General features: G+C 42.5%; 1 protein-coding gene across 6 annotated transcripts in view; it reads left to right on the top strand.

Annotated features, from left to right (window-relative positions):
- The window catches only part of KHDRBS2 (KH RNA binding domain containing, signal transduction associated 2), a 448,147-nt gene that overhangs the window by 87,757 nt on the left and 345,320 nt on the right, over window positions 1-15,070 (top strand). For 2 of the 6 annotated variants that reach the window (XM_080998033.1, XM_080998038.1), the window contains exon 1: window positions 9,235-9,609. The exons of the other annotated variants lie outside the window; for them this stretch is intronic. In XM_080998033.1, the coding sequence (XP_080854159.1) occupies window positions 9,519-9,609 (91 nt within the window). In that variant the 5' untranslated portion in view covers window positions 9,235-9,518. Of the gene's footprint in view, window positions 1-9,234; window positions 9,610-15,070 lie in introns of those variants that run through there. 6 annotated transcript variants of the gene reach the window in all.

The following is a 15,070-nucleotide window of genomic DNA, read 5'->3' as shown; positions in this document are numbered from 1 at the left end:
ATTTTAAATATTTTGTCATAATGTGCCATACTTCAACATTATCTCCATGGATATTGGCTAATGGGCAATTTTCTGTGTTCTGACATATTGCCTTGTTAGTACCTCATTAACACCTGCTGCTAGTGAACAGTATTCCTTGGGGACTCTTTTCTGCTATGCACTCACCTGATGGAAAGCTAATTGCGTCACTGTGTAGCATTCCCATTAAAGCTGCTGAGCATCTGTGATTAATAAGGCACTGCAGTAATGAGGAAGTGAACCTAGGACTCAAAAACACCTCCCACTCCCATTAGGTTTGCTTTTGAAGGCCAGGGCTTTAACTGCAAGCCTCTCTGGGGCAACCGCAACATAGCCAGAGTCTCCAAAGATCTGGCAATGGGGATGGGGTGGGGGTACATCAGGTAAATGTCCTGAACAAAGGGGTACTGTTGTATTTATCCTGCTTGGCACCTCAAGTGCATGGGAACTGTGTGGTCTTTGCTTGTTATCCTGCCTTCCTGTTTCTACCCTAACTTAATATGGAAGAACAAAAGCAAAGTTGTGTTTATGATGGGCATTCCTCTCTCCTGTCAGCCCACAAAGTTGGTTCTGGTCCTGAGAGTGGGGGGGATGCCTGTACTAAGGGGGAGAGTGCATAAAAAATGGATATATCTGAAAATAACATACAGATATGCAGTATATCAGGGGAAATTGCTTGCAAAAAAATGCGTGCACTAGTCAAAACGATATGTAAAAGGTATTAGGAGAAATCTGTACTAAAATGCTGAAGAAATTTCATGGAGATTTATTTATTTTTAACCCCAAATTGCTGCAGAAATGTGGAGAACTGAATTTAAGACTGGGGGGGGGGGGGATGAGAAACAGAGAGAGCTGAAATTAACACATTTGTCCATCCCTACTTTGGAATATTGTGGGAAACTCAATATTGAAAACCAGACATTTAAAATGGGGAGACGAGACAGGGCAGGAATGAGTCATGGGTCCTGCTCAAGTACTGGGTCCTTTGCAGCTGCCCAAGGGGTTTGTGTTGTGGAATTGGGTCGGTCTGTCTGTCTGTCTGTCCGAGAGAGAGAGAGAGAGAGAGAGAGAGAGAGAGAGAAAGCGCCAATATATTAGAGGAGAAAGATCTGCCTTGCCTCGAACTGTCTGTGCTCCATGATTCTGAAAACTGCCAAAGAAGCCCTTAAGAATATTTGCTTCATTCATTCATTCATTCATTCATTCATTGTTCTAGATAGCTAGAGAGAGCCTCAGGTAAGGGTCCTAAAATGCAGGCAAACTGAGAATTTTCCTGTGATTCGCACCAAAAGGCTATTTCATACATTCTGGATATGTATCCAGTCTCTAATCAGACTATGCCAGCAGGTGCCAGTTCAGAGCCAATCCTGAGCCAATCAGAGCCAATCCTGCCTCATGAATGTGTGCTTGTATGCTAATATGTAGCATATACACATTTCTCTCATATACACATTTCTCTCTTTTATTCTTAGGTGCACACTTCAGAGGCTTAGGTCTTAACATGAAAATATATAATTCATGAAATAGTCCTTATTTTACATTTGAGATGGGACACACACACCACTTAGGTCTTCTCAGATTGACATGGAATAAATAAACCTATTTGCCCCATGAAGGAAGTATGATGGTGTCCTTCCTCTCTCTCCCCACCATGATCCTTCATATCCTTGAATTTCCCTTTCCATTCTCCTTCAGTCTTTCACCTCCCCATCAATAACACACATATGAACAAGGGGTGTCCAGTCTATTTTCTTCCAAACCCGGTCTTTTAAAAAAAGTAATTAATGGGGGGAAATCATTGCATGCAGAATGAAAGAGCTGATGATATCTCAACATATGGTTACAATTAATTAGTACTCAGAGTAGACTCTATCGCAGAAAATCTAACACACATTTAAAATAAACTCCTTAAAGTACTGGCATAAATATAAAGTAGAATGAAGTACAGTTCTGCTCTTTAGTAAGAAACTGCAAGGTACAGCCTGAACCTGCAAGAATATAATCAGATTCCAATTTGTGATAACAAGATGGAGCTCTTAAATTCTGAAGTTGCACTCATGAGCGATGATGACCTAGCCCTGCAGCTATGCAACTCAAGCGAATCATTATCCCATACAAATCTTTGTGCTGCACAAAACCTCTCTAATTTACACAATGTCTGCCATCCCCATGTGACTCTTGAATCAAGCATGTTGTCCAATAAATGAAGATTTGTGTACTATTATCTCTAGCCACTATTGTACTCAAACTTCATTAGACTTTTGAGATCCAACGTTCTACTCAAAAGGAAGAAGCAATTATCTCTAACGATATGCAATACTGCTAGGAGTGTAACAAGCTTCTTTCAGACACAAGCCATCCTCCTTTAGGAGTGCATTTTAATTTTGTCAGTGCCTGTGTAACATCACATTCCCAATCACTTAATGACGCCACAGGTAGCTCTGAACTCGGCCCTTTCCTCCTTCTTCCATTGGTTAACCATGCAGAGGATCACTGTACCCTATTCTGTTTCTGTTTCAGCAGCTACTGATAGCTGAAAGGTGAAATGGATGTCAAAATAATAAAGGAGCAAGGCATTATTCGAATAACACAATGGCCCTCCCCTACCAATCCATCCACCTGACAGGTGCAAATGGATCACCTTTCAACGAGGTGCATTTATTTTTTCGCATTTAGAACGATGCAAACAATTCAAACCTTTAGAATAGCATACCGTTCTTTCAAATACATCTTTAAACTTAGAGTAGGCATGGTGGACATTTATAATAGGTATACACATTTCAGCCAAATATAATTAGAAAGAAAAAGTGCCAAGATATCAGGCCCTGTCATGGTGTAGAACTAAAATGCCAATTCGCTTTGCAAAAAAAAGAGGAAGAAGAAAGAAATGTCAATTATTTTCATTCTCCATTGCTCGTTCCCTATTAAAAGCTCTGTGGTAATGGCTGGCTTTGGGACACCTGGTGTGTTCAGCCAGGAGTTTCAAAGAAGAACGTTAATGGAAGGCTTATACTACAAGCCACAACTTTGCACCCATCTGCACCTGTATAAGTTGTGCTTCACCTTGTATTGCTTGTACTTACTTGCTTGCGATATATATATATATATATATTCCATTTGTATACCGCCCTTCCCCACAATGGAGGCCAGGGCAGCAAATAGAAAAAGGCCTAGAGCAGACTTCTTCAACCTCAGCCCGCCAGATTACAGTTCCCACCATCCTTGACCACTGGTCCTGCTAGCTAGGGATCATGGGAGTTGTAGGCCAAAAACATCTGGAGGGCTGAGGTTGAGGAAGCCTGGCCTAGAGCAAAACTACAACAAAAATAAAATTAAAAAACATCGTTTACACATTTAAAAGCACCTAAAAGCATTTGAAACAATTCAAAACATCTAAAAATAATCATATACCCTCACAGCTAATCATTTCAAGGTCTCCGGAAACAGTATTGTTTGGCCAGGAGTATTTTTACATTCCTCCTGAACATTTAAGAATGTAAGAACCACCTGATGGATCAGACCAATGGCCCATCTTTTCCAGCATCCTTTTTTTCCACAATAACCAACCAGATGCCTGTGGAAAACCCGCAGCAGGATGTGAGCACAAGAGCACTCTCCCTTCCTGTGACTACTTTATTTTTATTTATAAAATAAATAAATTATATACTACTAATTCGTTAATATTGAGGGAGACAGGTGCATGTCACCCGCAAGGGCATCCCACAAAAAAACTCTTTATGTTGCATCATCTCTTCCTATCCTGCCCATTGGACTTTCTTCCCCGAACAAAGGAAAGGGCTCAGATCCTCTGACCAGACCTTGCCTCAATGAAACAAGGCTCTCTGTGCTACTAAACATGGTGGTTGAGCTGAATCCCTGTTGTGGTTCAGCCTGTTTTCTTTCTAGCTCCTCTTGCACTTTTTATTCTCCGTCCCACTCTCGTTCCCTGCATGTGGGTGTCAACTCTGCACTTCCTCCAAGCTCTGTCACATCCTTTCTCCTTGCTTTTGATGCTTCACTCTGCCTCCTCCCCTTCCTTTTTTGCTCAAGTCCCTGCCCTTATCTGAAGACTCTGATTTCTCAGCTTCTTGCTTTCTGTCACAATTTCCTTTGATCAGCATTTCTGCAGCATGCTGCTTTGGTCATATGTTTTTGACTTTGTTCTCTCGATGAGCTCTTTGCTATCAGTAAATTTCCCTTCTCTGGCCCTTGTTTGATCTCTCTTAACCTCCAGCCCTCTCCCTCACCATTTATTCTACAGCCTCCAGTCCATCTACCACTGTTAAGTTCTCTGCTGCCTCACCCTCCCATACTTCAGCACTTCAACTCCTCCCAAGCTTATCCTGACCGCATGATGCTTTCCATCAGTACTTTCACTGCCTTAGCTGAACACTTTTGCATGTCCTTCAGACTGACCTTGGCTGACCCTGATCAATTTCCCCTGCTTTTGATCACTGTCTAACTAGAGAAGCTCAAAATACTGTGCAAGCTCTTTTCACTACACTCTTTCATTCCAAACTCTTCCATGTTAAATCCCAGGGCACTTGCCTTCCATTGCCTCCCTACATCAGAACCTCATTGCCCTTTCTTTCCATTTCACTTGCATACCTTCAGTTCATATCCTTCATTTCAACACACCTGTGCAAACTATATTTCCATCTTAACATGGAAGAGATATGATGCCCCTGATTGTAGCCTATAGAGAACAGTTTTGGAAAGCTCATGATCTCAGGTTTGTCCATGTAGAAGGAAGCCCCAAATCCGCTGCAAGGTTCACTTCAGATGGAGTTCACAAAACATTTCTAGTGCGCCAATAAGTTATTCAAAGCAGATGCCTCTTCTTTGGTAGGGGCATCAAATTGAAAGATTTCAGTTACAGTAGCAAAATAGTCATCCAGAACTGCTTGTTTTAAGCAAACAGAAATATAATGAGGGGGCATATTTAACCACTTCATAATATAGCAGTTTGTAACACAGCACTTTACAGAGCTATGTACAAAATCACATTGCAATTCACTAAACAATGCCGTGCATAAAAAAAATCAAATTTATACATTTGGCTACCTTTTCACATTCAAGCATCTCATGTATGAGACATGCATGTGAGTTACAAAAACCAGCCGCTGTTGAATTGTGGGATCCCAATAAATTATGGCTGCAATTCTATGCATAGTTCCTTGAAAGGAAAGCCAGTTGAACTCAGATAGATTTACATCTGAGTAAGCATGCACAGAATGGGGCTGTACATCAACTTTCCAATTTCAAAGCCCTACAAATTTGAGATCCCTGTTTCACTTGATGAACTGTTCTGAAAATTACTGCAATCAGAATCAATGGTAATGTGCGTGCTTGCAGCCCCACAGCACGCTTTCGCCGGCATTATGGGCGGGGAGAAAACTCTTAGAAAAGAGAGAAACTTTTCCCAAATGCTCACTGAAAAGCTTGCAAAGCCTGAACTGATTTTGAATTAAGTCTAGGACAACTTGCCTTTCACCCCAGTTTTCATCCCCTTTAGCCTAGTCATCGGGATCTTAATGCATGTCGTACATAGGTAAGCCTTTACTTAAGAGCAGCTGATTTAGCTAAAGACCTGCCATTTACAAAAAGCTCTTCTTTCCAAGGTTTCTGTTGCCGTGACACCTTAATCCAATACTTAGTTCTTTTTTTTGCAATACATTCCACCACATCCACACTACTTTCCCAACAAAGAGGGGACTATGTATTATATAGATAATTGGAATCATTTAACAGCAAAGGAGTTGTTCTGCCGAGCTTAGAAATGAATGCAAATGTATTGAATATTTGAAGACTGTGAACAAACTGAGTGCTTATTTAGAGTGAGATTTAAAAAACAAATAAAAAGCAGTTTGTTTTTTTTAAAAAAGGCAAGAATGAAAGATTTATTCTGTTCTTCAAGGTGATGCCTTCTTGTATCTATGTGGACTATTTGACTGTGTATTCTTGTTAATAATTCTCATATCTTGTGGAAAGATTTCTTCCTGAACTACTGTTTTTTGACTAGCCTGTCTGTTGTGCTTCCAGGCCTACCTGTAGGGCATCATGCTATGATAATGAATTATCTGAAACAATGATAGCATCTATATAGCTTTGGTTTATCTGGGACTCAGAGGCTGCCACACCACAGTTTTATTACAAAGCATTCCATTCTGTTTTGCAACAAAAGACTATCAACGTGAGTTCATTTAACTGAAAAAGGAGACTCATTAGGAGCATCTGTTAATATAATGGAATAAAAAAAGCCATTATTTTAATTGATATTCGCTCACATTCTTCTCCTGACCACTCAGAGTTGTTCTGTACTGTGTGTTTTCTCTCTGGATGGCAGAGCTTTTAACCATCCCCATGATAGACTATTCAACAGCATAAAATATATCACTACAGACATATATTTTCCAAGAGCTGCCCTGCAGTTTCCCATTTGTAATTCTATCCTATTACTTTCACTTCTTAGCTTTTGCATCAGTTTAAATAATGCTTCTATTTGTTGTGTTGTTCTTTCCATATACATAACTCCTTGGAGCTGAGATGTTAATACCAACCTCATTTGTGTGTAGTTACATGCACACACACACACACACATGCGCATGCGCACACACACACACACACACACACACACGTATGTGTATCCATGTATTTGCAGATGTTGCGCTGTTGTATATATTTAGATTTGAATGGCCCTCATGCAATATGTCAGTTGCAGCAATATTTCTCTCTCTCTGGGTTTTAGTGGTACTAGTCAGTCAGCTGCATCCAAGGGCCGATTCCTGCCCATCAGATGCAGGTCTCAGAACCTGCTCTTTGCTCTGGCCAGGTTGTCATTTGTGTAAGGACCCTGCCTGAGAGTAAGCACCTCTTCTCTCTCCCTGATTGCTGCTTCAGACCTTGAACCTTGCCTGTTTTGCACCATGCAAAACTTTTAACTTGTTAGTGTGGAAAGTTTTGCTTTCATTGTATTAATGTAATTCAATTATTTACTTACTTATTTGCATATGACCAGAATATCAGCAAGATGCCTTTTTGAGATGCTGGATGCCATGATGAATGTTCCATCTGCACATGCATTTCAGCTTGCCAGATGAACTGATTCTCCCTCTTGCTGCACACTGTTTTGGGGCTTCCCCTGACCCTTCTAGAGCCAATTTCTGAGGAGGGGGCTACATGAAGTACCAGAAACTAAGGGAACATGGTCATATTCTTTGAGTATCAGTGCTGTCTAGTGGCTAGGATGGAGCTTTTGGAACTGGAGACCTTGCTTTAAATTCCAGCTCAGACAGACATGGGCAAATCATTGCCTTACTTTTCCTTACTTTTCCATCAACAGCTTTTGGGAGGGGGTGGAGTCCCATAACCATGAAAGGAAGCTCAGCTGCCATACACTGAGAATTAACTGGCTGTGTTGTTTTGAGATATAATTTGTTCAGATGAGGTTTCAGACCCAGTTGGGTTACTTCAGTCCCTAATTAAAAATGGTTCCTAGGTCCAGATCTCAAGTCTCAAGAAGATTAATGAGACCCCAATGTATTTCTATGCCATTTCCAATAGCCATTTGGAAGGTCTGGAGGTTTAATTGTCATTTTGAGGGTGTGCCTTTAGATGACTTAATCCATTACTATAGAACTGAGGAGGAAGCAATGATGTCCAGTATAACAACAGTCGGACTTCAGGGAAGTATGTACCTTGTATCAATCTATGTTGCCAGCTTTGGCAATCTGTGTTAACAGGCTCTTAGGAAAACTCAGTGTAAATGCCTTTCTATAGCCATTCCATCTTATCCTTTAAAAAATCTTGCAGGAAGAGATGCACAAAGGTAGGGTAGCCAATGGGATGCCTTCTAGATACTCCCGCCAGCCCCACCCAACATTAGCCAGTGCTCTGAGAATCTGGGAATTGTAGTCCAACAACACCTGAAGAGCACCATGCTGTCTATACTTGCACTAGGTTGTGATGTGCATAGGGAAGGAACACTTCAAGGCAGAGGAGTGGAGGAGAAAGCAAACCATATTAGCTGCTCCATTAATTCCCTCTTGTGCTTTAACAGTGCCATGCACCACCAAAGGGCTGGTACTTTTCTGCCTGCAGCTAACATTTTCTTTTACCCCATTTAAAACATTTCTTTATACTGTCCTTCATGAAAACTGAATCCAGGGCAGTTTGCAGTGCGAAAAACGAAGCCCAGGTTTAATCTTACTACCTCCTTATGCTTTTTTTGTGCTCAGAATGGAGGGAGATTGTATTCCCCATTTTCTGATCAGGCTTCTTTCCCTAGTCAGATGGGGAAGCATTTCCAGCACTGTTTCGGTCTCCTTGCACACACTGCCAGGAGGAGACTGCAGCTTTCAGCTTGACACTTTTCTTTCTCTCCATCTGGTGAAGGCAACATGTTCGCTCTCCCTTTTATGCTCTCCAGTCATAAAAAACCTACCTGGATCGAGTCAAGCTGCTGTACGGTGTTTATAGTAAGGACAGGGCAATGAATCAAACCTGCAATGAGTATTCCGCCCCCCCCCCAAAGCCGCCACTATTTTAGATTTACCTGTCATAACAATCAGCTCCCCACCACCACCACCTTTCAGCAGTCCCGACAGAAGATGGGATGAATAAGGTTGATCCCCCTTGCAAAACTTAAATATTGGTGATTAAGAGCACAGCACGCTCCAAAAGGTGACAACTTTCTTGGCTAGCAGGATGTTACAAAGAGTCTCTGTGTGCGTATTAAAAGCAGCCAAGCAGCACTGCAAACCAGTAAAATATGCGGTGACCGGGCTAATTGCTTTCCCTGAGAACCGAATTGCCAGGCGTTTATGAGGGCGGCGGCGGGGGGGGGGGGGAGGGCGTGCAAGGGAAACAATTCGGCCCCTGACTCTAACCCAGCGTTGGGTCTGCTGCTGCTTCAGACGCCGGGTCTAGGTTGCTCTGTCCTTCGTCCTGCTTCAGCACCTTGGACAGCGAGCGGAGCGCCTGGTCCTTTCCCCTCCCCTCCTTCCCACAGACAGCAGCGCTCCTGTCTCTTCTCCCCAACCTGCCTTTCAGCCGGCGAGGTTGGGTGGGAGCCAATCCCACCGCAGCGCTGCCCCGCGCATCCCCGCCTTCCAGCCTGCGACCACCAATGTGAAGGGAAGGGAGATGGGTGGGAGGCTTCTTTTCCACACCTCCCTAGTTAAAGCTTCTGGTATGAGGCTGGCGCTCAGTGGCGGGGGGAGAGGCACACACGCAGACGGGCGAGCAAACGCGCGCGCTGCTGGAGGGAGGGGAGCAGGAGGGTGGTGGCCGCGGGAGCGCTGTCCGGGGTCCTGAAGCGGGGACTGAGTAAGGGGTGCTCCACCTGCCGCCGCTTGGGTGCATGGGGAAGTGAGCCATCCCAAGTGCCACGAGCAAGGGGGAGGGCGAGAGGCGAATCTCACCCGGGGAAGCTCCTGCCACTGTCCTTTTCCAGCACCACCTCGGGCAGGCAGCCGGTCCAAAGTGCCGCCGAACATACTATGGAACAGGAGAAATATTTACCCGAGCTGATGGCAGAGAAAGATACCTTGGATTCCTCCTTTGTTCATGCGATGCGCCTTTTGGCTGAAGGTAAGACTTCGCTCGCCTCCCCTTAACGCGGAGATCTCTCTTGCTTCTCTCTTGTTTCATTTCTCTGCGTTGCTGCTGCCTACAGCGAACTGTTAATCTCCGCTGCTGTCTTGAACCAAACTGAGACGGGTTAAGAAACGTGCAGATGCACATCCGTTGTTGGGAGAGAGGGAGAGAGCGCACGGCTCTTTCTGTGATATGATCTCAGATCTACATACAGGCAGCGGTTGCCCAGACAGAAGCGGGTGATTGGGAACGACTTAATCGCATTAGAGATTGCAGTGCTCAGGCAAGTCAGAAAGTGCAGGGGAGAGAGAGGGGTCGAGTTTTGCTTTAGAAAAAACGCAGGAAATCCTCAGATACTGTCTTCGCCTTGACACAGACCATGCGAACGGGTACGCAACAGTAATCTTAGCAGTGGGGACGGTATACTGGCAGCATTGCCTCAAGGTGCAAGGTTAAGCCAGAGATGCTGACAGGTTTCTGTAGAAATGCTGTAGGACAAGTAGGGCAGTTTGTGTTCATGGCAAGACTCCGGAAGAAGAGCCACTTCCCTCTTCTAGCGTCAGTCCAGTTTGCAAATGAATAAGCAACAATTAGGCATGCTGTGAAATGTGTTGGACATGGATGTTCTGGGAAGAAAGGGCAGATTCTTAGGGAGAGACAAGACTCAGGATTCTCCCCGGTTCTGCTCTGCAATAGATTTTTGGAGCTAGCATACAAAACAACTTCTGCTCCTCAGTATACTGAGCATTCCCACTGCCAAATACAAATGTTGCCAGTATCTTCCACTTAATAAATAACTACCAGGACTGTAGCCATGACGGTTGCTGCATTTCCGTGGAAAGCGTGTGTTTCCACAAGATGATTTTATTTATTTTCATACTCCTAGTTAATACTGAATTCTCTCCTCATTAAGTGAACAACTGAAGTTGAGTTTTTGTGGCAGGCAGAGCTACAGTTCCTCCTTTCATTTGAACAAGATGCTATTGTCTCACTTGAACTCATTACATCTTGTGCTGTGTGTATGTGTGCTTTTTAATTTCATACTCAGCTATATATGGCAAGAACTAAACCCATCACAGTGTCTATAATTCAGCAGTGCTTTCATTTCACTTCATTTGGTTCGTATTTTCCTTGTTGGGTTCACCCTGTCTTTCTAGGGGACGGAACAAGACTCTGTTCATCATGGAGTTGTGCTGTGGGGTTCACCATTTTGAGCTGTCAGCATTGCTGGTCAGTCACTAAATAAAACTTTGCAAGTTGTGCCTTTGTCTAACTGTTCTAGTCACATTAATCTGTGCCAAAAAAACCCTGAGGTACAAAAGTATCATCACCAGAAAAATCTCCCTTGAACTTATCCCTTGAGCTTTCGTTTCACTTTACTTGTATACTGTTTGTATACTTATATCCTCTATTTCTGTGCTATTCTGTACTATTATTGTTTACTTAGCACGTTATTGGAGGATATAAAGTATGAAGAAACTCTGGTGGGTAAAGATGATTACGCTCCATAATTAGTGATAATGTTTAGATAGAAACAACTATACAGAAATCTAGGAATACATGCAAGGACATATGCCTCTGTTCCAACTTAATTTGATGTTTAAACACTCATAATCTGAAAAGCACTAAACTCACAATGCTTAAAAGCACTAAACAGCTGAGGAATCTTCAGGTCTTCTTAAGTGACACAGTATTTATTTGCAAACCACAATAATGCAGTGCTTCTGTTGAGAATGGGAATGCTGATATGAATCAATGATGGATTTAATATACTTATAGTAGCTGCTTTTCTTCTATGGGGGGGGGGGGAACCCATACCCATTTCTGCAGGAGATACTTTGGCACCCATGGGATAAATTTACCGTAAGTTTTCTCTATAACGTTGTGGGTGTAGTTTTCTCTTTTCCCAGCAGGGGGAACTATGTACTGAGACAGTGGGAGTCTCAAGAGAAGTGAGGGGTGGGGTAAGAGAGAGAGGGAAATAAGGGTGTGGGAAATTAAAATATACAACTATTTTAAAAGCCAAAAATAAGAGCAAATCTATGAAATATCTGTTCACAACTGCCTTTCCTAGTAAAGCTAGAAATCAACTCAGAACGGCTCACAAGCTTTAGTAAACTGTGGCTATGGCATTTCCACCCCATATGCTGTAGGTGAACATATGTGAATATTAAAAAGAGACTAAGGTGAACTGCCTATGAAAGCTGCAGAGAATGCTAATGTGAGATACCCACCAGCTACCTGGCATTATCACTCAAAACACCATCTGTCAAGGTTTCTAGAGCCACGTTTTAGATTCCTTTAAAGAAAACACTACAGAAATTAAACTTTCATTGTAGCGAGCATATCTACCTAGGAGAGCACAAACTACATGAAGGGTAACGGTAAATGCCATTGCTTGCAGGCAGCCTTCTGGGAAGCAGGTTATAAACATTATACCACCGTTTATCCAAATGCCCAGCAAATAGGAGACTACACAGCAATATTACTGTTGCATTCCACCCCAATCTCTGAGTGGTGTGAGATTCCAGGGGTTCCAGGCACTTACCAAGGGTTTGTGTTTCCTTTTGGGAATGAGGCAGGGCAGAGACTGTGGTGTCTTTATGATATACGGTATGCCAGCAGAGCCCCCTTTCCTTTGTTCTCTTAATCACCTGGGTGATCACCTCAGCACAGGAAGCTAGCTTGGCTTATGTTTTAACACTTTCTGGATTCAGGGGTTAGAAGGATCTCACATACAGCCTACTCCTCACCCCCACTTCACCCCTCAGAACCCTTAGAACATTACTTTACTAGCCTTTAAAATGACATCTTTACTGGAATTATAATATTGCTATCTGTTATATTGGCTATTATTTGCTAATAGAGGGATAGCCTTTTAAATCACAACTTAGGAAGTCTTTTTACTAGTAATGTATTTCAATTAAATGCACAAGTAAGGTAATCTTTGTGTTTCAGGGCTTAAACTTGAAAGTGATTCTTCATGTCACTTGCTAATGCTTGGGGGTTAAAGTCAGACATGTTCAAGCAGAACTCTTAGGGATATGTGTAAAGAGAGTTTACGTTAAGGATATCTGATTAAATTAGGAAGAACTTCTGCATTTTCTTAGGGGCTAGATCTTCCAAGCCTAGGAATGACTATTAGTATGCCTTGTCCAGTATGCATAACTTATTTTTGTAATGGCTAGTTCTAACACCCTCCTTAAAACCTTACTTATATTTCAATAAGGAAAGGTGCACTTATAAATAAACCAGCATCAATAATACTGAGCTCTAGTTCAGTTATGTTAATGGTAAGGATCCAACATACGAAAATATTTAACATCATTTGTAATTTATGAAGTTTGGAATGGCCCTGCATCATACAGTGCAAAGACATAAGACTGCAATCCCATACACTTTCTTGGGAGTGCTTTCCAATGAATCCAGATGCTGCAGCTCAGTAACTTTGGACTAAGCATCCACTCAACTGAGCAGTTGTACTCTCAGTAGAAAGTGTACGGGTGGAATGTTGATTTATCCACTTTGTTCTGTAACCAAAGTATGCAGTCCTGGTTCCTATTGAAACCAAATATACTGTGAAATGTTAATTCTACAACCCTATGCACACTTACTTAGGTGTAAATCCCATTGAATTCAGTGGGACTTGCTCCTGAGGAGACATGTATAGGATTGCACTATTAGCTGCATACATGCCCCTTTGGAATTCTGTACAGACATACTGTATGTTTGTATCTTAGCTTTCATACATTATATGGGCAAGCCCAGGGTCTAATGGTCTCACCACAAAAGCAAACTTCCTAGAGCCTGTTCTTTCTTCCCTGTAGCAGTATCATCTTTAAATCCTTTATATGTGATTACAGATGAGCAGAAGCAGGGGAAATATTCAGATGCTGTAAAATCTCAAATCCTAAAAGAGAATTTCTCCATACTAATTGGATCACATTATGCAGCCACCTGTTGCAACAGGCAGCATAATTACTGATTCTTCTAAGTTCATTGTTACCAGAATTAACTGTACAGTATTTTGCAGTTAACCTTTTTAGGTGGCAGGTAAGAGATCATTGTACATCATTCAACCACGTAGTTTCCAGTGGCTATAAAGATATTTAAATACCCAGCAATGGGGATATTTAAACTGCTTATTTTATGTGCCATATTTTATTATTATTACCATAGAACTTGGGGCAACTAATTCAGATTTTTATGTTGGGCACTGTAGGGCAAACATTATGTCATTTTTGAGCGAGCGCAAGTAAGCAAAGTGGGAGGGACCAGTCTGAAAACATGAATGGGAAAAAAAACCAGCTTGGTGATTCCTGACATGTGTGACACTGTCCGCATGACTCACTGGAATCTGCAGTTCCACTTTCTATTGTTTGTGGAAGTTTGCCTTCTCTATTTTAATTGTGTTTTTACAGCACAATTTACCATGATTAGAAAACACAGCTGAAAATGCAAAGTTATGCAGATTGCAGGGTGGGGGGAGGAGAATTTGATCTCTGCGTGGTCACTGCTGGATTCTAAATTAGATGTGCTGTGACTCTGAAAGAAAGAGATCTGAACACTCATGAAGAATTTGCAGATAATATCCTCTCAGTGAGCAGCTGTGCTCAAAAGGAACAAGCCATGTTCTAGGACAGGGTTGAGCAAACTTTTTAATGTTTAGCACTGTAGTCCTTTAAGGTAATTGCCAGGGGCAGCATATTGGTGGTGGAGTCAAATGTGGGTGAGGCTGGACCTCAAGGTGCATGTGATCAGAGCCAAAGATGTATAGGGTCACTCTCTTTCTCTCCTCATGGCACTCCTTCTCTCTCTCTCTCTCTCTCTCTCTCTCTCTCTCTCTCTCTTTCTCTCTCTCTCTCTCCCAATCCCCTTTCACTTGTTTTTCTGTTTGCATGGCCAGCTGCTTTTAAAACTCAGCCATATCAGTAACAGTGTGTGTGATGCAACATGGGAGCTTCTGCGCAGAAAAGAAAAGTCAAATATCCCTTTCATCACACAGGAACCTCTTTAGCACACCAAAGGGACCCTTCTGTATTACAGCTTTAGGCAAATGGAAATGTAGGTCCGGGTCTAGTGCATATAGATGGGAGACCACCTGGGAATCTTATGGATGCCATGTTGAGTTCAGGGGTGGGATTAAACTAATGAGTCATGTCAGTGAAAGTACAAGGACTTCTGCTTCTGTGCATGGGACGTTCCCCGCCTTTTTTCCACCCACGCAACCCTGCCCCCCCCCCAAAAATGGCTTTAGGAGGATCAGGGGAAAGAAGGGGGAGGAGAGGATGAATCGTTCCATTCCCAAGCCATAATGCTTGCCCTTGTGGAGCAATCACCTTAGTGTGATGTTAAATTCCTCCCAATGTCTAGCTTTTTGACTAAAGCCATAGAGAAGTTCATATTTAGACAAAGAAGCTTGGGTGTTATTATTTGAGATCAGATTCCACCTTTG

The sequence above is a fragment of the Podarcis pityusensis genome, assembly GCF_964106645.2.
Source record: "Podarcis pityusensis genome assembly, chromosome: 3".
Lineage (NCBI taxonomy): Eukaryota > Metazoa > Chordata > Lepidosauria > Squamata > Lacertidae > Podarcis > Podarcis pityusensis.
The sequence above is the reverse complement of the archived record's forward strand: the minus strand, read 5'-3'. Positions and strand labels throughout refer to the sequence as shown.